Source organism: Aricia agestis, chromosome 5 (genome assembly GCF_905147365.1).
Source record: "Aricia agestis chromosome 5, ilAriAges1.1, whole genome shotgun sequence".
NCBI lineage: Eukaryota > Metazoa > Arthropoda > Insecta > Lepidoptera > Lycaenidae > Aricia > Aricia agestis.
Window position 1 is genome coordinate 14,321,010 of NC_056410.1, and position 27,491 is coordinate 14,348,500.

Consider the following 27,491-nt stretch of genomic DNA (forward strand, 5'->3'; position numbering starts at 1 on the left):
ATGTATGAAGCTTTTTCGAGATGACGGATCTGCTGACTGCCACTCAATGCGACCATACACTGGCAAAAAAAAGGTTCAAGGAGTGATGGACTATAATTAGAATGTTTTAAAATTTGACAAAACATATCCCTGGTGCGAAAACTGCCTATAATCATAGCAAAAAAGGATATGGGAGAAAAGCCCATATTAGTAGGTATAGGTTCCCTAGAGAAATTTTGTTTTTATTACTATCAAGCAAATTTTTCGTCAGTAGCTTCATTTTGATAAGACGAACAAGAATTTCCTCTGCGAAAATTCTCGAAAGTGGTAGCTAACAGAGATAGAAAGGATTTAATATATTTCGATTTGGTGGTCCTAAAATATTGATTCTTCTATTTGTAGGATAATGTTACTCTTAAATTTTATAACTATTAACATATCAATATACAAAAAATCTGCTGGTTAGGGTTCCGTAGTCAACGAGGACTTGTTCATTACAAAACCCTAAAACGAAACCCTAACCAGCAGATTTTTTGTATATTGATAGGTTATCTTCTAATATATAAAAATCTAGGGTTGAGAATCGGACAAGATCTACTTTTTATATTGATAAGTGCATTTGTTGAATAAATAATGGTAAATTATTACAACTCAAGACTGACGGCGACCATTGTTTGTGTGACGGGATAGCGATGGATGTTGCCATGGTGCCACATTTTGAAAATGGCGTGACAGTTAAACGAATATGGGCGAAATACTTAATATGGCAAAAAAACGTTTTCCGGGACAGCTAGTAGTTATAAAATTTAAGAGTAACATTGTGCTACAAATAGAACAATCCAAATTTTTTTTTTTATGAAATAAGGGGGCAAACGAGCAAACGGGTCACCTGATGGAAAGCAACTTCCGTCGCCCATGGACACTCGCAGCATCAGAAGAGCTGCAAGTGCGTTGCCGGCCTTTTAAGAGGGAATAGGGTAATACGGGAGGGTAGGGAAGGGAAGGGAAGGGAATAGTTGAGGGTAGGGAAGGGAATAGGGTAGGGGTTAGGGGATTGGGCCTCCGGTAAACTCACTCACTCGGCGAAACACAGCGCAAGCGCTGTTTCACGCCGGTTTTCTGTGAGAACGTGGTATTTATCCGGTCGAGCCCGCCCATTCGTGCCGAAGCATGGCTCTCCCACGTATAACTAGTTTAGGACCATCAAATCAAAATATTAAATCCTTTTCATCTCTCTTAGCTACCACTTTCGAGAATTTTCGCAGAGGAAATTGTTGTTCGTCTTATCAAAATGAAGCTACTCACGAAAAATTTGCTTGATAGTAATAAAAAAAATCTCTAGGGAACCTGTACATGGACGGCCTTTAATTATTTCTTTTTTACAGTTAACATTGTAAAAAAATAAAATAAAAAGGAATAAAACATATCTACACAATAAAATAATTATTATTAAGATCAGGGGGATCCCCCTTGGAACTTGTCATATTATAATGTACAAAATGTAGGTATATTATCTTGAATTTTATCTATTTAATGGACTATCAGGCTCGCAAAGTAACTGATTAACATATTCTACATGATATGAAATTTTCACAGATATTTTCAGAGATATTCTCGAAGTTACAAAAGGATTGCCATAATATTTATATTTTGTATCTTTTAATATGAATAGAAAATTGCTACAATGCAGTTAATTATTTCAATGTTAATGTTATTACTTGATTTTAAGCATTCCAAGAGAAAATAAAACAACTACCTTAGACTAGATCAAATTTATTACTTAATTTATCATTTCAAAACAGTAAATTATACAAAAGTAATACTAGTTGGTGTATAAAAACGTAAAAGGCTTAAAATTCAGATCAATATTATTTTCTGTAAAATGAAAATCCAGTGCCTTTTTCCATTCACAAAAAGTAAATGCTCGAAAAAATATAAATTATGCAAAAAATCTTAACTACATATTATAATTTGTGACAATATTTGGTCAAACATTTAGTTGTTTTAATGTACATTTTATTATTTTAGATAACTTCATTACAGTTAAACGAGATTAGAAATATTTAAATAACCCCAACAGGGCGATATAATTTAACTATAACCAATTATCCTATTTTTACATCGATAAAGTATTAATTACATTATGAAATTTATAAAAGAAAATAGTATCGATTACGCGTCCCGCTTGTCTGTTGTGTCAGCAGTGAGCAGCCAGGTAACGATGGTGTCGTAGTTCCTCTCCATCCACTGCACGTTGGCGGCGGATCGTTCTAGAACTTGCTGAACTGGTCGTCCGAGATCACTGCAGGACTCCGTGATGAACCTCTTGAGCTGTCACAAAGGTTACACCTTAGAACACTCGAAATTAACAAACGGAGGCATGGGCGTACCGAGGGGTCCCCCCTCGGTACGCCCATGCCTCCGTTTGTCTAGTACTTAAAAATTAAAAATGAAGAAAATTATTTTTTGCCATTTGTTTGCAATACAATGTTTTTACAACTAAAAATTATTAAATATATTTTATTCTTTATAAACACCTAACTAAATGCCCCCCCCCCCCTAAATCAAACAATTTTAGTAAAGCCTATAAAACTTCAAGTCTTCATAAAAATATGACAAACCAATGTTTAAACTATTCGATGTATTATTATAATCCTCTATGGTTTATAGTATTTGTTTGATATGAAAATACGTTTTTATCTATGTGTACAAATATTATGGGGCTATTTTATTTAATTGCGGTACTGATCTTACCTCTTCAAATTCATGAGCTTGGTTAATTCTTCTTGTAACAACTTTGACGATAGAATTTAGGGTCGACACAGATCCCACACTGAAACCAATTATAAATTTAATTAATTTAATGAATTATAAGGCTATTGCTAAATATTAGGACGATTTTTAAACATGAGTTTAATTTATTGCACAGTATAATAGCAAAACATTCAACTTACTATTCTTTTAGTCTTTGCCAATTAGCTCTGACGAAGTTGAAAGCTATGGGTTCACCGATAGATGAGCTCGCCACTGCAGAGAACACCCTCACTGTGTCTTGCTTCCGTATTCCGCTATCGTTACGCAGGGATAAGTCCAAATACCTGGAAAATGTAAGATGAAACTATAATAAAATATCAAAATATGTGTTAATGATAAGAGTATACCTAATGGTTATTTCGGAAAATTTAATAAGTCAAGAAAGGGGCATAAAATGCAATATTCCTTTCCCGTGAATTGTAGAAAGATAAGGCATTCATTAATTTATCTTCCTACAAACACGATTCTATAACCCAATAGCTATGTCCACACTATGCAATTTCATCTTCAATTTTCGTCATCATCTTTTTATTCAACTTTCGTTTGGCACATTCAATAATTGAATGCGTCAAAATCCACCCGCGTTGGAAAGAAAAGTGTCATAGCGTCGCGGGCATGCCTCACGTGCGATGTTGACTGCGCTATAACCCCCTTGATGAACAAAAAAAGGCACAGTGTGGACAAAGCTATTAGCCCCAATGAAAACCAACAAAATTATGAACTTTACTTTCCGTACCTATAAAGTAAATGTGGTGCTCGAGTACATCCGAGCACAGACAGCAGTAGCTCCCGTTCTGACGGCGCGCTGGCCACCTGGAACCTCTCCCAGGCGAACTGCCACTCCCGCGCGCCACCTGCCTGTACCCCCACGCAGTATACTGTGCTGCGTAAGTCTGCGTGAATCCTAAAAAAAGTCCAAAATGAGTAACCTATTTTGTTGGGGATCAGTATATTTCAATCCATACTTATATTATAAATGCGAAAGTGTGTCTGTCTGTTACCTCTTCAAGCCCAAACTACTGAACCGATTTTGTTGAAATTTGATTTTGGCATGAAGATATTTTGAGCCCCGGGAAAGGACATAGGATACTTTTTATCCCGGAAAATGAACGGTTTCCACGCGATGAACTAATTTTGGCGCAACGCAATTGCGGACTTCATCTAGTCTTTCATAAAATGACGGACCCACCAAAGATCGTGTCGTGTTAACCAAATTATTAGCATTTACTCGACTTGGTTCAATATTTCATTCAATTAATATGAGAGTAAACATAAGTTGACTTATATAAGCAGATGACGGACCTACCAAAGATCGGGTCGTGTTAACCAAATCACGACCAGCATTTACTTGACGTGACCCGCGCAAATAACGTAGACCTCAAGTCTCAACCTACAATATACCTATGAATCCATACCTGATACGAGTACCTATGAATCCATTTCTCTGATGGTACAATTATTGCCATAAAACCGTACAATTGGTGGTCATACTCACTCGTTATAAGCATCAGGGTTCGGCGTGAGCATCCAGTTGGTGTACATCCTGACGGCATGCTGTAGACAGTCCAGGTGCTGCAGGTGGCACGCTGTAGACAGCAGGTCGACTCTCTGCTGCGCTCTCACGACACTCTCATTGTTGGCTACTTCCCATCCCAACTCTTCTACCGCGTCACTCAGTAGGCTTAAAACGTATTTCTGTGTCCAAAAAGAATTCATTACTCAACTACTTACTATTACTTGCAAATTCTACTTAACTAAGCACTCTGGGAAAGTGCTCTAGAGCTCCTATTCCTACTCAGTAACAATCTTGGCTTACTTAACTTGGCTAACTTTAATAGTCTTAGCAATAAGAGCAGTTTATTAACACGGGCCTATAAAAACACTACCCAACTAATTTGTTTTTGATGAATAAGTGTCTTAACACAATATCGTGTTGAAGGAAGGAAGGGAGGCGGAAGTTCGGCCTGATTCTGCCTGTAATGTATTTTAAATGCCGAAATTACATCGCGTTATATTTTATGCGCTTGCGTTGCTGACGTAATCATGCGGAACTTTCGCCACGGAACTTCGGCATGGTGTGTTTAGACACTGACTTAAACAATTAAAACGTTCAAGTACCAACCTTATATTCAAGATAGTAAGCTCCTTTAGACAACATGGTATCGATGTATCCTAAAGCAACCAGACCAGCTTTCCAAGGCACATAGCTCTTCTCGTGTGACAGATAGCTGGTTATGTCTAAAGCAGTTCGGTAGTCCAACCGGCCAGCCAGAGCCAAGTTCATAGCGTCGTCGATAATTTGAGCTCGATTAATAGGATGTATCTCTTCAAATCGATGTTTGTCGTTCAATACATTAATGAGCATCTTCCAATTTCTCTCGTCGTAATTTATGCGATAGAAACCTGTAAATAAATAGAAATAAATTCCGGAATTTTCCAAATTTATACAGAAACTTTAACGGCTATCCAGTATCCAAGTATCCAGTGACTATGCGAATATCTCTGCCCACAGTCCGTACCAAAGTACATTTTGTCGAATTGTTACCTAAATTGGGCCTTTGGTAAAAATCTTAATAAAAAAAATTTATTATAAATTATAATAATATAAAAATAGATATTTTAAGGCTGCGTTTTCACCTAAACTGCGTTTCTAGTAATGTTTTTAAGATCCAAGAGATCCACTGCGATGTGCATGGTCAGACAAATAAAACATTTCCATTGGATTTTAATTATTTATCGATGTTGTAGAAGCTGTTGTATCTGTAGTAATTTTTAATTTAAGGACCTGTTTCACCACTTTCTGATAAAGTGGCGAATACGCTATTCTCAACTTTTTTGATAGATTCTCCATACTTTTTCTGTGAAAGTGGTGGATAGCCTATTCGGCACTTCTCAGGAAGTGGTGAAACAGGCCCATAATCAATATAATTCTTTAATGACCTGTTTGTTGTATATTCGCTATGAACCAGTCATTGACCCCTGCTGTGATGTTTGAGACAACAATGGACCGCTCCCCTCGCAGCCACAGTCTCGGGTGTGTGGATTCGAAGTCTTTCTCCGCAGCTGTCGTGTACGACACGGGAATCCACCACACCGATGACGTTTGGTTCTCAGCCGTTTCGTTGATGAGCACGAACCTTTCCTGCGAATATAATGTTGTTTATTATAAGTTTTAGTAAATCAGCGGGGTTAAAATGGTTGGTTTGGAGAATCATATTATGAATCATAATATGATTCATATTTTTTGAAATCGCAAAATTGGCACTTTTCAATTCGTACTAATTTGACATTCGTCAGTTTGATAGTTTTGACAATTCATTTGCTGAATTGATTGAGAGGAATTGCTAAATGTTATCATTTTAGCCCCGCCGTAATTTTTTTCAGCTAATACTTTCATAAGTAATTTCAAATTCGTAATAAGTTATGGGCCGCGGAAAACTTCAAGATTGAATATACGATAACTATAATATACGAGTACAATAGATACTAAATCGAGAACTACCAATAACAATCCATCTAATCACTAATCTACTAATAACACTTGCTCTTACTCTACTTTTGGCACAACATAATAATGCCGTGAGCAACATTATTATGTTGTGCCAAAAGTTTCTTAGCTAGATTAACATTTACTTAAACACACTAAGGGCCTGTTTCACCACTTTCTGATAAAGTGCTGAATAGGCTATTCTCAGCTTTTTTGACATATTCTCCATATTTCATCTATCAAGTTAAGTAGTGGATAGCCTATTCGGCACTTATAGGAAGTGGTGAAACAGGCCCTAAGACTTTTCAAGGACAATTCTAAAAATTTCAAATAATTTTAAGGTTCAATTTATTACTCAAGCTGATTCTTACAAACTACGTCCTAATTACGTCAATTGAGACAATTACCTGCTTAAAAGATATTTCCTTGTTTTCGTAGTTTCTTGTTATCGTCAACACTGGGAACCCAGTTTGCAGAGTCCATGAGTCCATAACTACTGCTACATCTGCGTCAAACGAGCCCTTCTCTCTGGCTGCATTAGTGAGAGCACTCCACAAATCCCTTTGTTCTGCGTCTCCAAACTTCTTAGCGTTCAAGTAGTCAGTAATCCCAGCGTTAAAAACGTCGTCGGTCAGAAAATGATTCATCATTCGTAATATCGCCGAACCTGAAATACGAAAACATAGTTTTTCTTTACCCGGAACAAAACAGGAACCTGTTGTGAGACTTGTCTATCTGCCTATCAGTCTGTCCGTTCGTCTGTTATCATTTTGTGTTTCACTAACCGTGATAGATGATGTTATATATTTTTTGTCAATTATATTATAATGCACAATTATTAAACTAACTTTTTACTGTTTAAAAAAATCTACACTGTGTTTACAAACGTTTTATTGTATAATGTTTGTGAGAAACTTTTTTCTAAGTCCGAGTTACACTTTCGTATTTTATAGTACTTTTGATTTTTGATGATAAACGAAACCTATCTTCTGCCACATGTAATATATTACGTGTGCAATGTATTATCAGAGAAGTTGATTCCCAGGCAGTTGGAAAACCTACGTAGTTCGGTCGCGTTACGTCAAACCCAGATCACAATTAATTTCCTAGGAAGCAATTTCCTCGATGGTACATAGTTTATATCTCATAGACATGATTCAGAATGGATATCATCACTATCTGCTACTCCAGGTCCCCCGACGCTACTGCAATGCGCAGACAAAACTGCGGGAAAAGGCTATTTTTAAGCAGTAAAAATATAAATCACTCATTGGCCAAAGGTAACAACAGAAATTACTCATAGTTAAAGATAAATATCTTTCTTTCACCACTGTTTATTCATAGATTAGGATTTAGGACTAATACAGATATGCAGATAAAGGAATCAAGAAAAAAGTTAGTCATATACCTTTTCCATACGAAATCTTATCAAATATAGCTCCAATTTCCTCTGGGTTTCCAACTTCCACAGAAATCTGATGTGAGGATGTGAGCGCATCTAATTTGAATACGCTTTGTATCTCATTCAGCACAAACACTTCCATTAGCTTCCATGATTTTTCCACCTTTGGGGCATAAAAAAATATAATTTAATACTTAAATTACAATATTAATTACTATAATATATAACATGACAATTGTGATAATAATAATTTTTGCATAGCTTTCTGTTTTATGGCATACGGCATACCTAAATTAAAATGTAACATATGAGATGACACCCGCAACTCCGTTGCGCCAAAATTGGCTTATCGCGTGGAAACCGTACATTTTTCGGGGCTAAAAAGTATCATAACTTTTTATCCCGGTCCGGTCGTGGCCAATTCGACGAGGAACATGGAAATATCAGACGACGACTCGTCCGATGATGATGAGTGATGATTGAAGTGATTAGCGTATGCTCAATCGTAGGTATCTCAGACACACAAAATTTTCAATTGTTATGCGGCAGCCGGCTGCCGTTTGGGGATTGATAGGTTACAACGGTCAGCAAAAAGGAGCTAACGATGAAAGTGTAACAACAAACCAAGATTTCACACATATTAAGCAAATATGCGGTACATCTATATATATTAAGTGAGCCAAAAACTAACGGCGACAAGAGTTGAAAAAATATGATAAAGTCAATATTTTTTTACAAAATAATAGGTAGTACTCATGTAGTTAGTCCTAATGTCGTTGAAACTAAGGTCGAACTTCGACCATTGGGCGATCTCTATAGTTTGCTTAATTGTGCGAATGCCTAGTTTGTTGCTACCCTTTGTGCTTACTCACCGCATCAACTGCAACATACTCGACGTAGCTAGCAAACCCCTCGTTAAGCCATATATCTGACCACCAGGCGGGGGTGACGAGGTTTCCAAACCACTGGTGCGCGATCTCGTGTGCAACCACCGACGCTACCCGAGCCTTCGATGTTGTAGGAGACACTCCAGGCTCGTACAGCATTGCAATTTCTCTAGAAATTTTGAAGTGATTTATTAGCGTCGTTGTACGTAGGTAGGACCTCCGTGGCTCAATGGTTAGAGTGTGTGGCAACTCAAGCCGGGGGTCGCGGGTTCGAATCCCGCCGACGGAACAAAAAGTTTTTCAATGTTCCTGGGTCATGGTTGTGTATTAAATATGAGTATGATATAATAAAAATCTTAAGTATATGTATAGTATACAAGTATTAAATATATTTCCGTTGTCTGGTACCTGTAACACAAGTCCTTCAGGTACTTAGCACGGGGCCAGACTGACGTGGTGTGAAGCGTCCATAGATATGATTATTATTATTATTATTATTATTATTATAGTGTACACGTTTTGGGATGGATAAGAAATGTTTCTCATCATCGACTCGGCTTGTTATTTAGTTTAGACTTCTGCCAGAATTTCCAAATAGCATCCCGTTGTATTATTTCTTACTATCTATTTTTACTATAAATCTCGTGATTTTCTGTTTTATATTTTACTTGATAATTCCCGCTTGTTCACACACGCAATAGATCTTATAGTAGCAAAGGAACTATTGTTCTCCACGTGGACAACACTTTATGATTTGTGGTTAAATTGCATCAAAGCTAGCCTATAGATATAACGTTAAAACTCATAACAAACCAAGTTGATTGCAGTTTTCATTAAATATTTTAAAGCACACAACAAAACGTGCAATACTCATGAAGGCATGACCTTATTTCTATATGCGTTCATTTGTACACTAATGCACTGGGAACGAATATTTTTCAAAAACAATAATTATTCCCTTTACCAATTACGAGTATGAAAGCGGAATACGATAATATGTTTGCAAGGCGTTTATTAGCGGGTGTTCCATTTCACGAGAGCGAGCACAGAAAACAAATAAGGGGCAGACTAACCCCTGATGCTAGTGATAAATGGCCCAGAGTAATGAAGTGTCTCGCCACGTCGTGGGCAATCGATTGTCACGCTATTTTGTATTGAAAAATGATCCACAATATTAGAAATAACGGACATGACGGTTTTTTTTTTAATAAAGATGATAATTTATTGATGAACAACATGACGCTAGAAGCTTTGTTGGGTTGAAAATAGGTTATTGCCCGGGAGAATTACGTCTTTTCCTGAGATTTTTAGTCACAATCGGTTTTATTTTTAGAGTGAAAGTATTTTACCTAAATGTTAGTAGCCCCCAATTCTCCATCGCCCCAGCCTTGAAGTCCGGCAATGCAATCATATCTATCTTCGGCAAAGGAAACTTTATCTTGTAGTAATCTTCCAAAAATTGTAGAATCTTGGGCCCGATTTCCAATGCGTAGCTTGCTGACGACAAAGCTTCTTTCCTGGCCCACACTGCGAAATTGTTGTCGGTAATGTTTCCGAAATCCGTGACTACAAATGCGACCAAATAGGTGGACATAGGTAGTGATTCTGCATAGTGGTCCCAAGTATAATTCTTTAGAGTATCGCTGCAAAAACAAAAGGTTTTAAATAATACAAATTATGTAAGTAAGCACTTTACATAAAACAATGTATATATTTATTAAACTACAATATTGATTTTAATTAAGTGGGTCATAAATATTTATTGTACCATTAGATATCGATCACTTAACAAAGCCGTAATCCATAAGTAAAATCAAAACAATTGAATCCCATTAACAACATGCGGGTAAAACCGTTAACTATATTCTAGCAGTGAGTGTGAGCATTAACAACAAATGGACTTTCCAACTTGCTTAAAGCTATAAAAACTTACGTTCATAACTTTAAATTGTAAAGAGAGTTTTTCATTAACTTACTGCGGTTCCCTTTTAATAATGTTCATATTTGATACTGATGTCATGTTGTTGGGTCGGGCGATGCTTATTGTGAACTTAGCTTTTAGAGCTGGTTCGTCCCAGCACGGAAACGCGCGGCGGGCGTCAGTCGCTTGGAATTGAGTTACAGCTATCCATCTGAAACATAAAAGGCATCACGAAACGGTTCACACACATCGTCGCTGCATGTGCAATCTTCATTGAAATTTAAACCCATTGAACTAGAGACAATGAAATAATGAACTTCATTGTCATGGGTTTTACTGTTGTGATGTGTCAGAAAAATGTAATTTATAAAGTTCATTATATTAATACCTTTTGATCTTATTTTCTTCGTACGAACTTCTATAAAATCCATGTAAGTTGTCGTTTAGGACCCCCGTGTATGTTATATTTAAAACATATAGCTGGCCTGCTCCTAGTGTCTCCTCAGTATCGATTATGTGAAATTGTCTAGGCACATCTTCAGTTCTTCTAACTATTTTCACTTCCTTGCCATCCTCTTGTTTATACAAATTAATTTTATGAAAAGTTAGTTCTACTCCATGAAAAGTAACCCTGTTTGTATTGTTTTTTACGGTTAATAATATACTAATTTCTCCGTCAAAAGTAAAGTTTCCCTCAATAATGTAGGGAACTAATTTTAAATAATATCGATTAGGTTTTATGTTCGTCGGTAATCTTACATCGGTGACTGTGCTTAATTCACTTTCTGTAGTCACATCCAACGAATTGGTCGTTGTTTCTAAAGCTACATTTTTGCTACTCTCTGTAGTAAGCGGTACAACTAGTAACTTGTTTTGGTCGCATTGTGTGAGACCAAATTTGGTGACATTGGCTAATTGATCAGTTCTTGGGCATGCTGCGAAATTGTATACTAGGAATGCAGTAGCGACGAGTGCTAGGGCGAATATAACTAGAACGACAAGTGCAAGACCTTTCGATAGATAGATCCCTCTTTTGTTTTTGGTGGTGAATTCCGTCTGAAGATTGCCGTCCATTATTGTAAGCGGCTCCCGCGTTTGGGTCATCACAAGTCCATTGTTCGTTCTGAAATAAAAACAGATAATTAGTTTATCTTTCTAATATAATAAAATTTTATGTAGTTGTTAAAAGTGTTACGTAGAAAAATTTCCTCATACATTATAAGAGTTAAATATTCGCCAAACTCTAGTCCTAAGGAATCTCTACTAAAACAAAATACATTATACACATACTTTACATAACATAAAGATCATAAACTCGATTATGATCCTTTCAAGTATTACAAGAGCACGTACAAAGTTCACCAACCTATTACACAGACTAAATACCTTTTAACTCAGCTAGAGAGCGTGTTTATATTAAAATCATTTAAAATCAGATCCTCTAAATCATACTATTATTAATGCTCACTAAGCATTATGAAATAAAATTATAATACCATAGTTTTTAAAGAAAATATTGAAGCGGGATTGTTGTAAACATATTTTCTTTATATTAGAAGTTAAGTACATACACACACACAGTTACAGGTCATACAATTATTATATTATTAAGAGCATGCTGCATGTGTAGTAATTATAAACCCTAGTAATCATTTCCAATAATATAAAGTCAACAATACAATAGGAAATAAAACAGTAGACATACGTCGCAAGTATAAATTTTAGAATTCAAAGAACGTAATATTATAAGGAAGCTGACGCAGAATAGTTTACTCTTCTCGACTGTCGATACGGTACCGTAACCTTCTTATTCGAATCTCATCTCAGCATAACAATGTTTATTTCATTTTCTACTGTCGATTGTGTTGAATATGAAAATTAATTTTAAATCTGCCTTTTATTGTTAAATCAGGGACAAGGGAATCAGTAAGCAATAGGCATACAACTTGACATAAATTAAGCAACGAACTAGACAGAATGATATAACATAATATTACCCTTACTAATAAATAATAATATAAATGTGATGTCTGCCTGTCTGTTACCCCTACCGACAAAATAAATTTTAAAAAATACCTCGAGATAAATAAACTTCTGTTTGAATGAAAAAAACTTTACCGCTTGATATCCTTTCTCATTCCCAGTAGGGTTTCATTAGTGCGTATCCATTTCAATGCATTAGGGTAATCTCGTATCGTGTGTTAATGTGATTATAGACTATAAGCTCCAACGGGGTGAGAGTTCAGTAGAGCCCGAGACTTGTGTTCAAAATCAGTACTACAACTACTAACAAACATATATATATATATTTTTTTTATTTTACAATTTATCTACTTACAAAGGAAAAGAAATGAAACAGCTTAAAAACTAAAAAAAAAATGTTTTGTACAAAGGTACATCTTATCAACATCTTATTCCAAAAAATTCAATGTCTACCGGAGGATATTCTGTGTGAAGCAGGAATAATAAAAATGGAAAGAAAATGTGTGTAACACGTATGTACATACATCCTATCACTAATACAACATACAGAGTGTAACAAAACTGAGTGTAATACTTGAGGGTGTATGTTATAATAAAATCGTAGAGGTAAAATTTTTGTACATTGAAAATAAACTTAAAAAAAGGAGTCAGGGGCATAGTGGAAGAGTAATAGAACACATTTTACACGAAATTTTTAATGAACCACGAAAATAAACTATAATTATAAAAATTGTAACTGTACTAAGTATAGCTAAATTAATATTGGAATTTGTTGTGTTAGACTGTTGCCAATAATAATTATGACAAAAACGCTTGAAGGCACGGATTAATTTCCTGCTGTCCACGATCACCGTAGTATGCGACATCAGATTTACACTGTAGGTTGTCTAGCATTGTAGTTCTTTCGTCTTGGCAGAAAAAACTCTCCCAGAGAACATGATTCAAACATTCGTCGGTCGTACATATTCTACCATTTCTACCTATGTGCTCGACCGATGCTAGTAACTTAGATCCGTAAAGTTTGACTTTAAAATTTCCATGGCTGGTAACGAATTGAGATACGCAGTGTTTGGATAAGCGTTTACGAATATTAGGAAAAGTTTTAAAGATCGACCTTTGCTAGAATTGGTAATCACTTTGGTTGTCGTTGTAAATTCCGAGGAGTTTCTTCAATTCCATTACTTATCAAGTCACCGTTTTTAGGGTTCTGTACCCAAAGGGTAAAAACGGGACCCTATTACTATAAGACTTCGTTGTCTGTCCTTCTGTCTATCTCCAGGCTGTATCTTAAGAACCGTTATAGCTAGAGTTCTGAAATTTTTACAGATTGTGTATATCTGTTGCCGCTATAATAACAAATACTGAAAACAAAATAAAATCAATATTTAAGGGGGGCACCCATACAATAAACATGATTTTTTGGCCTTTTTTGCTCGATACCAATAATTACAACAAGCAGGCAGTTGAAATTTTCACAGAATCCTTAAATATATGTGTTATTTGATAATTAATAATAAAATTAGAATATAATTAAAATTTAAGGGGGGCTCCCATACAAAAACACAACTTTTGGCCTATTTTTTCTCTATAACGGTACGGAACCCTTCGTGCGTGAGTCCGACTCGCACTTGGCCGATTTTATTGTAAACATGGTATCAAATTCGGGCAATCTATACAACAAAAAAAGAATTTTGAAAATCTGACCATAAACAGCAAAGTAAACATTAACTCCTCCTTTTTTTAAAGTCGGTTAAAAAAAGTATCTAAGATGTTGACCAGGGATGTAAGGTAAGCCAAATTTCATTGAAATCAGTCCAGCGGATTCAGAGATTAGCCTGTACAAACAGACAAACAGACAAACAGACAGAGAAACAAAAATTTCAAAAACAGTTAAAATGTATTCTACTACTCTTCTAATATGCCCCTGACTCGTATTTTCAAGTTTATTTTCAATGTACAAAAATTTTACCTCTACGATTTTATTATAAGTATAGATTTATCTACTTACAAAGGAAAAGAAATGAAACAGCTTAAAAACTAAAAAATGTTTTGTACAAAGGTACATCTTATCAACATCTTATTCCAAAAAATTCAATGTCTTCCGGAGGATATTCTGTGTGAAGTAGGAATAATAAAAATGGAAAGAAAATGTGTGTAACACGTACATACGTACGTACATACATCCTATCACTAATACAACATACAGAGTGTAACAAAACTAAGTGTAATACTTATTGTACATAGAGTTCGCTGTGAAAGTAGCAGCGCTGAAAAAGTAACTTTTTTTCACTCATACGAGAGAAAATTCAAAAAATATCCTTGATCATTGGATATATTTTTATATTTGCATGTTTAACACGCAGAATCAGCCGCTAAAAGAAGAAAAAAAAGTCAAAATGTTTTATTCCAATTACCCCGGTATTGCTAGAGTCAATTTATTTTCTCACTTTTTGCCATCAGATTCTGGTAGACCTATAGTTCAAATATGAAAAAGGTTTAAAAAATACTACTTGAGTAAGAAGCATAGTATACGTGAAAGTTGTTCTATAAAAAACCACGACTGCTGCATCGGCCACAATGTTTTGTTGATTTTTTCGGTTTTTACTTTTTTTTTAATCTCAGGTTTCTAGAATAGTAAAGGTATTTATCATACTTGTTTTTATAGTTTAGCTAATCAGTATACTAGCTTTATCCATGTATGTATCAGATTAGCACATATACACCTCAACTAGGTCAAAGTGAACCATGCAATCAATTGATATTACCTTACTGCATGTTCGCACTAGTTTTCTTAGAATAGACTATATAATCTAGAATTATAATAAAATTTACAAGGACTGTAGTCAGCTTCTCCCGTACGCTTGACAAAATATTACGCAAACCTCCTTAAAAAAAATTAAAAAAGCCCTACTAGCACATACAGTAAATAATCCGACATGTTGCAAACGACATATCGGAATCATGACAGAAACTTTGTCAAAATATGTTTGTTTGTTTGTCTGCCCAATGTTGGACCCGCTGTCATTGGTCTAAACTCTAAAAGACAGTACCGTACACACGTTACAACATACCGCCAACAATATGATTAAGATGACTCTTATATTCTTAAATATAAAATTCTCGTGTCACCATGTTAGGCCGCGTACTCCTCCGAAACGGCTTTACTGATTTTAACCAAATTTTATATGCATATTCAGTGGGTCTGAGAATCGGCTACTGGGTACCTTTCATATTGATAAGTGCATTTGTTGAATAAAATATTACAACTCGAGACTGACGGCGACTATTGTTCGTGCGATGGGATAGCGATGGACGTTGCCATGGTGACAAACTTATTTAGTCACTTCAATAAAATAATACGATCAACATACTTTATATGGCAAAGAAACGTTTGCCGGGACAGCTAGTTTTCATATAAGAGTCACCTTAATCATACGAGAATTTGGGTTACTTTAAATTAAGCATCGGTTAAACAAATTATTTTGCTGCTCAAACGAAATCGCTATTAATCGCTTGAAATAAAGCTAATGGGAAATTTAATTACGAGTTAAACAGCTTAATATGTTGATTAGTTTCTCAGCAGCTTTGAGCCGATTAGAGCGATAAATTTAAGCCGTTTTATACGCTATTTACGGCATTATATGCTCCACAAACCGAAAGTAATTGGCATCACTTCTCATATTAACTGCGATGTGCTGCCATAGAGTAATAAATGTGCTGCATAATAAGTAATAACATATTCTAGCTCCCATTTTTATGGCATTCTACACAATTAATAAGACAAAAACTCGGCCAAGTGCGAGTCGGACTTACGCACGAAGGGTTCCGTACCGATACAGAGCAAAAATATGCTAAAAATTGTGTTTTGTATGGGAGCCCCCCTTAAATTTTAATTTTATTCTAATAATATTATTAAATATTAAAATGCACATACAACAAAAGAATGTGTAAAAAATTCAAGTGCCTACTTCTTACCATTATTGATATAGAGCGAAAAAGGCCTAAAATATAACATTTGTTGTATGGGTAATGGGAACCACCCTTAAATATTTTTATTTATTTTAATTTTATTATTAATTATAAAAGTATAAATACAATTGAGTATCTTGTGAATATTTCAAGTGCCTAGCTGTTGCCATTATTGATATCTAGCAAAAAAGGCCAAAAAATCAGGTTTGTTGTATGGGAAAAATATTTTTTTTTAGAATTTGTTGTTACAGCCGCAACGGAAATACACTATCTGTAAAAATTACAGATGTCTAGCTGTAGCTGTTCTTGAGATACATACTGGAAACAGACAGACAGACATCGAAGTTTTAGTAATAGGGTCCCGTTTTTACCCTTTGATTTAAATTTCCCTTTGATGAAAAAAATTTACTTGGGTAAGAAATATGCTGAATTTAAAAGGAAAACTATCACGGTTAAGAAGACATTCATGAGTTATTGAGTAATAGTCGATAAATTAAAAATTGTATTCGTAGAAGTACAAAGGAAATTTTCGTTCAAACTTCAAATTCCTTTGAATGTAACTGAGATGATGTTGTTAGTAATGTAAAACACGTTATAAATGTACATTCATTAACTATACAAAAATTATCAAAAACTAGCGGTACTACGGAACCCTATATTGCGCGTCGTCCGACACACACTTGGCCGGCTTTTTTTTTCGTGTCCATCCCAAAACATTTTCATTTCAAAAATCATTTTCCGATTTCGGGGTCCATTTGTGAAATACGAAGTTCTAAAGTGGCAAAATACGTTAGAGTCCAGTGCCCCGCCCCACCATTCTACTGTGGACGTGTCTTATTTATTTATTTTATTTTATTTAATGCACAAAACACATTACAATTAAAATGAAGTAAAATGATAAATACAGTTTATGACCTGGATTGTAAAGCAACATATGTGCACACTATTAAAAAATACGTACGTGTCTTATGGAAATGTGAAAATATTCACGGGAGTAGCAAAGATGCTGAATTTAAAAAGAAAACACTCACGGCTAAGAAGACTTGAGAGGATACACCAAGGGCGAGAGAAATTGAAAATAGGTAAGTATTTGAAAATGTATTGCTGTCTCACCAATCTCAAGTCTCCCACCGCAGAGCGCGATAAAGACAACACGACAAAAGTTCTAATAAAAGAACAGAAAATCTTCGATTCGTTGTCCGCTGATTCCTTTTCCAAAACTTAACCGATTTAAGTACTTTTTTTTATTAAGAATTAAAGCAAGGCTTGAGCTGTGTTCCTATGTTTTATTTTTTTTGTATATTTTAGCCAGTTTTGTTTTCTGGGTGTTTGAACACAGAGGAAAATCTGGCCATTTTTTTGGGTTTTGGACGTCCTTATCTTTTTTATTAATAAAATTATGAAAAAAAAAGAAAACATAGGGACATGCTAATAGTGGCCATAGATATTCAGGAAAAAAATCATAACTCTACCGGCATTATCCAGGGAGGAAACAGGGGAGAGCGTTTGTATGGAAAAACGGCGGTGTGGAATCCTCTTAACAAGTTATTTAGTAATAGTCGATGACATAAACAAAATGTCTATGTCTAAAAGTATAAAGGAATATTCGTTAAAATTTCTTTAAATGTTACTGAGATGGTGAAAAATTATCAAAAACTAGCGTTACTACGGAACCCTATATTGCGCGTGGCCCGATACGCACTTGGCCGGTTTTTTTTTTAGTTATCTAGATGTCTATTACGCATATTGTATGCAGTCAGTGGTGGATAATTTTATCTAAGTGTATATAACTATCACAAAAGTTAACTGTACCTGGGTGTATTTAAAAAAAATACACATTATTTTGATGTGATTGATTTATGACCTTGAGAAGTACCAATAATAGGGTCATGATTGACGGTGCGTGCAGCGTGGCATAATAACTTTATGGTGATGATGATGACAATTGATGAAATTGATATGAAATTGATTGATCCCTGAACATCTATCTATGAGGATTGAAAAATTCTGTACAGCACCTTCGGAACCAAGGTACCTATACATTTTTGCAGAATGTTACTTTTTGGTAGTACATAATATGTTTGAAATCCATCAGAAAAAGTCAAAATCACTACAGTTATACCCCTGTACATGTTTCCTTACAAATTTTAAGGATTTGCCTCGATTCATCGTGGATCGCATCATCAGATCACAACTTTTGTGAACGTGGTACCAAATTTCAACTATGTCCTATACAACAACAGAAGTATCTTAAAAATCGGTCTACAAATAGTAGAGTTACCTGCGAACAAACATAACTAAATAAAGAGCATACTATCGAATTGAGAAACCTCCTCTTTTTTTGGAAGTCGGTTCAAAATAAAAAGACGATTCTCTTCACAAATTCGTTTATTTTATAATCAACTTTTGCTACGGAATCAGTAAAATATTTGGTATGAGTTTATTATAAAATTAATATAAGAACTTACCACATCGGTAATAATCAGAAAACTCTACCAGCCGGCGCTCTCTCCATATTATAAAGCGGGTGATCGACGGGCAAATAAGACCGTGGTCTTATGGCTCGTCGGTAAAGCTAGTGTATCATTGCACAACCGCGGTTTGAATACTGCCGAGCCTGGCTCGCGGTTCGTCGTGCTCAATTTTTTACTGGGCTCGCAAAACCAACAAGAATAAAGACATGCTTGCATTTCGCTCGCGCCTCGCTAGTCGATCAGCATCAACTAGCCGCCCCTCGATCACCCGCTTTAGTATGAATTATGTAAGGATTATGAATATTATAACAGTGTTGACAGGAAATGAGGCCTTAAGAACCCATACGCCGAGCTTCCTCTCCATCTTATTGCTTCCTCATGGCACCACGTGAATAACACGTGACACGACTACCCATTGTTCCTCAAGACACCACCAACTTGAGATTTTATAGGCATCATTAAAAAACAATTTTAATGTAGCTATTCAAAGATAACGCACAGTTTATTTTTAACTGACTTCCAAAAAGGAGGAGGTTATATTATGTTCGTCTGTTTATAGTACTTTATATATAGTACTTTTTTAGTAAAAGATGGCCCCGTGCAAGTTTCTTACGCCGGTTCTTCTCGGCGGGGTAGTTCCCGAACCGGTGGTAGACAACGTAGTTTCTTCGTTCGACTTTCAAAAAGTGTACTTATCATGATACCCATTTTGAATAAAAAGATATTTTTTTTATTTTTTTTATTATAATATTATGTGCTTTATAGTAGCAAAAGAATCTAAATAATTTTGTCTAGTTATTATGAACAGAAATTGTTAGTAAAGTAGGTACTTATAGTAAAAGTATCAGAACATTGGTCACGTTCGAGGACTTACAAGGGAAGAATAGACGTTAGTCAGGCGTTTTAGTGTGTTCGTAGATTCCATAAATTTTAAACGAGGTGGATTTTCGTTCGACATCAACAAAATTTTAAAGTAACAAGAGAAAACACAGTGTATACTACTTTTTATCGCTGGAAAATTTACTGTTTTTATTTTATGAAATAAGGAGCAAACGAGCAAACGGGTCATCTGATGGAAAGCAACTTCCGTCGCCCATGGACACTCGCAACATCAGAACAGCTGCAGGTGCGTTTCCGGCCTTTTAAGAGAGAATAGGGGAGGGTAAGGAAGGGAAAAGGGTGATTGGGCCTCCGGTAAACTCACTCACTCGGCGAAACACAGCGCAAGCGCTGTTTCACGCCGGTTTTCTGTGAGCCCGTGTTATTTCTCCGGTCGAGCCGGCCCATTCGTGCCGAAGCATGGCTCTACCCCGTAAAAAAAAAAACACACGGTGGGTGGGTATGGGTATAAAAACATCTAGTTATTAAATTATAATACCTAGAATCTAGATATTTTATACTCTCAGATAAGTTATTGATAGCATTAGCCTCGGACAGAGGCGAAACCTCCGAAAGGATAATAATATAAAGTATAAACATTAAACACACTCGTTGACCTACGGTAATACGGTCATGCTCTACATTTCATTATGAAATAAATAAAAAGCAAAGTGATTATTTGATTAACTTCTAGATTAATTATGGCATTTATTTAAATTTTAGAGATAGCAAAAAAAAAATTATCAGTAACAATAAAATCCCAAATTAACATCTTACATCTAAACAATTTTTATTCGAAAGTGTTTAAGACACGTTAAAGTAAAAAAGTGTAATAAACATGAACTGAACAAGAACTTGTTAACGTTGTCATTTTGGTTTATGAATTATTGCAATCTAAATAATTTCACCAGTTAATCTGCAAGCATCCGTAACAGAATAAGACGTCGGAGCTATACCGCCAAAACGTAGTCGAATAGTTCGCACTATCGACTTAAGTAGGTTATAGTAGTTGTGAATGACCTACCGTGTACCGTGTGTCAATAACAATACTAGACGAGCCGTCGGCTCATTGAATCGCAAATTTTGTTTGACACTTATCGCTGCCTCACTGACCTGCGGCCTTCGGGCCACGCCGCGTTCAAATCTTATTGGTTCACTTTCCGTTCTTATTTTGTCTCTAGAACCACCAATTGCTTTATAGCAGCTGTACTAGAACGTTAAGGTGATGAGATTTAAAAAAACAATGGGTTGCACTCCGTGAGTACCAGCAGAAGTAGAAACAACAACTCTAGATGAGCAACAAATGCCATAAATTAACATTTTGACAGTTGCGATAGTGAAGTTACAATTATTATTTTTAACAAAAAAATTAAAACCGACTTCCAAGGTAAAAACAATAGTAATATGAACTAAAAAGTATTAAATAACTCTCACTCTTTAATAGTGCCTTTTTCAGAATTCGTCTAAATCTCAACTATTTCTGTCTTCATTACTTTGAAGTCGGTACCAGTCCCAAAAGTTTCAGATATTCTGACATTACCGAACTCACGATTAAATTGGCTGGAACCGACTTCAAAAAATGAAGACTGTGGTATATACAGAAATAGTTGAGATTTAGACGAATTCTGAAAAAGGCACTATTAAAGAGTAAGAGTTATTTAATAATACTTTTTAGTTCATATTACTATTGTTTCTACCTTGGAAGTCGGTTTTAATTTTTTTGTTAAAAATAATAATTTCACTCTTTTTAGTTTTCTACAAAATAAGGCTTTATGAGTAAATAACCAATACGAATGTTAACTATTCACATTATGTTACTGTAAGCGAAATTGTGGTAAATGCTTGCAGTTATCTAAGCGATGCTGCAATTTCCAAACTTTTATCTTTAAAGGTCCAGGAGTCCTGTTCAGTGCCTTTGGACCAAGAGACACCATCGTATGAAATTTCTCTTATTCGTAACATATGTTTAACTTACTAGAAACAACATTTTAACCAATATGAGTATTTTGATAAATTTCAAGGATTTCCCTCGATTGCTCATAGATCCCATCATCAGCTCACCACTTTCGTAAATTATACAAAATTAAGATTATATCCTATACAACAATATAAGAATTTTGAAAATCGGTTCACAAACAGCGAAATCATCATCAAAAACATCTGCTTCGATGCAAAATATCATGAAAAGTACTAATAATTGTGTCATAATGTGATGATGCATGGCATAATTATGGTTGTGATGTTGATTATGAATCAAATTGATGTGTTGGCTTATGCTTTCAGTTGTTTAAGCAATGCCGAAATCCCTGAACCTGTACCTATAAACATTCAAAAGTTCTATTCGGTTCAGTACAGTTCGGTATAACCTGGTGCGAAGTATTACTTTTTGGTAGCATTTACCTCGAATGCTTCAGAAAAAATCAAAATCTCTATGTGTTTCCATACAAATTTCAAGGAATCCCCTCGATTCCTCAAGGATCCCATCATCAGATCACCACTTTTGTGAACATGGTACCAAATTCGAGTTAAACCCTATACAAAAAAAAAGAATTTTGAAAATCGGACCACACACGGCTGAGTAATCGTTAAACATACAAAAAAAAAAGAAACGTACTCCCGAACGTATTACCTCCTCCTTTTTGGAAGTCGATCAAAAAACGAAGCAGCATAATAATTATTGCTTTAAAAAGTAGGATCGGGTACAGAGATACAAAGTGTGAGCAGAGTAGGTGTGAGCGTGTCCTTATTCGATTACGTTTGATGAAGAGAGTCTCATGTGACAACTAATAGCAATTTATCGGTGGCACATTGGCAATTTGCTTTTCATTATACACACGTGGTAATATGGCTTCATTATGCGCTAACATTTAAATCAACTATGCCCTTGGAATAATGGTTTAGCTATTAGTATACATAACGGCGACACATGTATTAAATGTGATCACGACCAACATTGTAAGCTTAAGGCTCTACCTTAAGGCTCTTAGTAAGATCTTAAGGCACTTCTTTTCGTACCATTTAGGATTACCACGTGATTACCAGCGGTGTTTGAACAGTATGCATAACGCCAATCATAGGTAATAAGATGAGGATCTTCCGAATAATTCATTCGAATTATATTCGCTAGTGTCGACTGTCGATACCGAAGTCCGATCATGAATTTGGCAGAATGCATAGCAAGCGTTACGACATAGTGCCTGTTTTACCACCTAATAAGTGTCGGATAGGTTATCCTAAACTCATCTGAGAGACACTTTATACTCCACCTGTCAGATAAGTTGTGGATAGCCTATCCGGCACTTATCAGTAAGTGGTGAAACAGGCCCTTGGGAGATTATATCCCGTACATTTTTGACATACAAGCCGGCGAGCAATGTAAATATCACGTAAGTATTGCCACAGAATAGTTGGTATTGCGTAATATTATTGACCGTCTAAAGTTGATAATTGATATTGAACTTCGCGCGCTTTCAATCTACTTAATTGTCAAAGAAAATGTTCAATAAAATTGGAGCGTGATATTGACAATAAAATTGCTCGTCTAGGGGCCAGCTAAATTTACTTCGCGCTTTTATTCTATTCCATATTCTTATGCTAAGTACTCACATACGGTTTTGCTCGATAGTTTTACTCCAAATCGAAGGAAATGACATATTTGACATATTTAATTCCATCGAGCCGGCTTGAAGCGAGCCTTCGAGCTGTCAGTTTTGCGGTCCACACGGTGATTATTGCTTGATTTGGAGTAAAACTATCGAGCAAAACCGTATGTGAGTACTTAGTATTATATTTTATTCTATTCGAAACTAACGTGTGCAATATTATAAGCACCGAGATATGTCATCGCCTGCAATACGATTACGAATAATCGCAATCACATTCTAGTGTGTTATGTTTTGTTTTGTTATGTTTAGTTTCAGTTATATTCATCTTAGAGAACGAGAAGAAAAATGAAAGGCTTTACTTAGATTGTATCATATTTCGTGCAGAGCCACGTCTCATTCTTATACTGTACTAAAATAATGTTGTATCAAGCCATGTTTTTTGTTAGCGTATTAAAGTTCGTTGTTTATAATAAACACGGTAATAAAGGTCTCCAGTGTTTACATTACGACCCTAAAACAAGCTTTTATGCTGTATAAAAGCCTATTATTATATGGTTTTGGTACACCCGAAATTAAAAACATGGACTTTAATGCTTGAGTGAAGTTTATAAATTACAACTATGCCTTTGGGGGCTCTTTCATAATTTTTATGTGCTTTTTAGAGCAGAATATGCTTTTAGAAAAATAATAATAATGTTTAAAAAATGTGACCACACCTACTTATTTTTTTGGATATCTCTTTCTTTTCGCCGTACTTTGTGACATTCAAAACATATTTTGGTAGAACATAATATTATATAAATATATATTTCAAATGTTATGTTCTCCAACACAAGGATCTAACAATAATATGTTTTAAAGAAAATTGTTAGATACAGTAACTAAACCATGTAGACAAAACGTTAAAAAATCCCTTGAAATTTACATACGCAAAAAGAAACAGAAATAGACCGCTGTAAATAAACAAGATGAGATAAAACATATGTACTCTAGTATTTATTAACTGTTTGCAAGAAATACCAACATCTGAGTTTTATGGGACTGGTAGCCATCGTACAGTCAATTACAAGAGGAATTTAACCTTCAAACCTTAATATAACTATTGTTTCGTTTTCCATATTTCTATCTGCGGAACCCCACGAGATGACCGAACAAAAAATAAGGTAAGTAATAATTCATAAGTGAAATTTCCTAAAAATGTCATTAAGATCATTCTTCGCCAAGGCTAATGTATCTTACATTAGCCTTGGCGAAGGATGATCTAAATGAAATTTTGGGCAAACCACAACGTTAAATTTTGTCGAGATTAAAAGGGCAAGCAATTAGTTGCTTCTTTCATAAAATATTTGATGAAAGAAGTATCAAAAGTTATATAGAAATATTAAAAGTTTAGGTAAATACGTTGCAAATGAAAAATTAGTACCGAGTACGTTTATTTATCTTTAAACTTAGACACTCATAACATATTGAATGTACTGTAACTTCTTGGTGGAAATTCATGTTTCACAGTTATATTAATATACTAGCTGTTGCCCGCGACTTCGTCTGCGTGAACTTTAGTTAAATTTTGAAAATCGGTCCACAAATGGCGTAGATGTCCGAGAACAAATACAAAAAAAGTAAAATATATCCTCCTCCTTTTCGGAAGTCGGTTAAAAAGTAGCCTAAGTTCTTCCTTACTACATCAGCTATCTGCCAAAAAAACTTTTCATGAACTTATGCCACTTTTATTAATTTATTTTAGTACTATTATGTTTTACACGACCGGTTTCGATAAAATCTGATGACGATTTTATCGGAAACATAATTGTAATAAATTAAATTCATAAAAGTGGAATAAGTGCTTAAAAAGTGTATATTATTATTGTTAGAGACTCATTTCGTGAGATGCTGTTCGTATTTGAACCATAACCAAAAGTAATTAGATACCACTCGATAAATATATGAACCCCTTACGGTTTCATGAAGTAATTTCAAGCTCAATCAAAGTACGCGCCAATCTCCCCTCGAGGCTCGATCTGATAAGATACACCGCCTGATTTAGAGTCATACTATTACACAACTTAGATTTTCCAGCATTACTGTTACTTTAAAATAACGATAAGACAGGACAGAAACTTGAAGTTAAAAACAAAAGTTGTAAAATCCTTTTAAATTGTTTTTCCATATCACAAAAAAAGGTCAAAAAATTGAATCAACTAAGTAAACCAACTAATAATAATCTTAACGTAAATTGAAAGGTGAAATAAATCTCAACGATTAGATAACGGATAAAATAGCTTTGAAAATAGCTAATACATCGGTTCTCTATCTAATAAAACTTTGGGGGCCCAGAGCAACCCCTTGTGGGACCCTTTTGTCACATTACAACGCTGTCCTATTGTTGCAGCGTTAAATTATTTTTCCATAATATCACAAAATTACAAGAAAATTAATCAACTAAGCAAACCTCCTAATAAAAATCTTAACGTAAATTGAAAGGTGAAATAAATCTCAACGATTAGATAACGGATAAAATAGCTTTGAAAATAGCTAATACATCGGTTCTCTATCTAATAAAACTTTGGGGGCCCAGAGCAACCCCTTGTGGGACCCTTTTGTCACATTACAACGCTATCCTATTGTTGCAGCGGAGGGCTCTTACCCCTCGCAAACGTGAGGAGCACAATGGAATAGAGCAACTAGAGTATAGTATTATTACACGACAGCAATAAAAAGCACAGTATCGAAAGGTGTACGAAATTAAAACGTAACTCGGGGCGCTGGGTTGACATGTAATGGGCTGGTAATACGGCTTCTTAAATTTTTAATGACAGCTGTAGTCGGGTTACACGAGTACATTCACCGTGATTTGCATTCTCGGCTATTTCATTTTTGATTAGCTCATCATTTCCTAGCAGCATAGTTTTAGATTTCGATGACTTTATAGCACAATGTTTAAGACTTTTTTTGCTGCTGCTTAAGAAATTACGATATAATTTTTTTTGTGACTTTTAGCCAATTAAGTTTCTTGTACCTGTATTATTTTATTTTAGAAATAAAATAAACAAAATAGCAAAACGATGATGATTTTAAAACTTGTTAAATTATTTATCTTGAAAACAAATTAATTTTCGGTCAATAATTTCTAATAATAAAATTGACAAAAGGTTAAATATCAACTAAAAACGTAAACAAAAACAACAGTGGCAATAAATAATTAAAATTAAACAAATGTAAAAGAAACTCAAAAGTGAAAATACATAATATACAATTTAAATGTAAAATGAAAAATTTTATTAAAACAAAACAACAACGATGTTAACGGAGAGAATAATTAACGTAAACATTTACACAACAAAGTTAACGAGAAATTGTAACGTAAATATCTCAGCGTAAAAGGTTTTCAGTGAGGACATCTGGTGAAAACTTTTGACCTTGAGGCAAGTTTGCATAAAACGTAACGCGTGTGAGAGGATAACTCGACGCCTGCATGCCAATGATCGATTAAAGATAATAAAAACGTTACCGGTTAACACGACATCCATTGTTTTGTTCGCTGCTGCTTCGGGAGTCGCGTCTCGCGTCCGGGCCGCGGCGAGGTTGGAAGGTAACTAACTCCTCCCGCCTGTGGGACGGGGGTTACTCTATCGTAAGAGTATTTTGATGGACACGCAATCGACTTATCGTTCAATTTGCGAATGGCCCTTTTATTACCCCTGAAACGGTAAACGCCAAACGCAATTTACGGTAACTGAATTTAAGTTCAAGGCCGGTGTGTAATCAACTTTAATGTTTACTGGTAGCTTTTGTTATGACTTTCCTTGCGTATAGAAAATTTTGGAAAATTCCATGCTTTGCGAAAGTTTATTTGTACCCCCGGTAGGGGATAAAGATCTAAATAACCTTCCATTGATGTCTAATGTGTTTTTTTTTTCACCCATATCATAATCATTTTGATAAATATGCAAAAGTGTGTCGTCCTATTTGTCTGTCTATCCATCGTGTCTGCACGTTTAAACCGATTTCGATTAAATTTGGTATAGCGACAGTTTGAGCCCCGGAAAAGGACGAAGGACACGTTTTTCTCCTGGATGAAATTATTATTTTTA

At 35.1% G+C, this 27,491-nt stretch overlaps 1 protein-coding gene across 1 annotated transcript; it reads right to left on the reverse strand.

Annotated features, from left to right (window-relative positions):
• Positions 1 to 1,966: 1,966 nt before the first annotated feature.
• On the reverse strand, positions 1,967 to 27,013 carry LOC121726773 (aminopeptidase N). Its single transcript, XM_042114278.1, has 14 exons — positions 26,909 to 27,013; positions 10,879 to 11,613; positions 10,546 to 10,701; positions 9,919 to 10,212; positions 8,555 to 8,738; positions 7,689 to 7,845; positions 6,688 to 6,947; positions 5,734 to 5,935; positions 4,916 to 5,196; positions 4,289 to 4,488; positions 3,530 to 3,697; positions 2,934 to 3,077; positions 2,734 to 2,812; positions 1,967 to 2,310 (listed from the first exon to the last, which is right to left on the reverse strand). The coding sequence occupies exons 2-14, from the start codon at positions 11,592 to 11,594 to the stop codon at positions 2,152 to 2,154; spliced, it is 3,000 nt and encodes a 999-aa protein (XP_041970212.1). The 5' UTR covers positions 11,595 to 11,613; positions 26,909 to 27,013; the 3' UTR covers positions 1,967 to 2,151.
• Positions 27,014 to 27,491: the final 478 nt, after the last annotated feature.

Bases quoted from the DNA above. Each gene is read 5' to 3' on its own strand.
- LOC121726773 (XM_042114278.1), bottom strand. From the start codon at position 11,594: ATGACCCAAACGCGGGAGCCGCTTACAATAATGGACGGCAATCTTCAG. The intron at 5,197-5,733 runs GTCATTAAAGAA...ATTTATTTACAG, and splicing joins AGCGAATATACAACAAACAG to GTTTCTATCGCATAAATTAC. The intron at 2,813-2,933 runs GTAAGTTGAATG...AATTGGTTTCAG, and splicing joins TGGCAAAGACTAAAAGAATA to TGTGGGATCTGTGTCGACCC.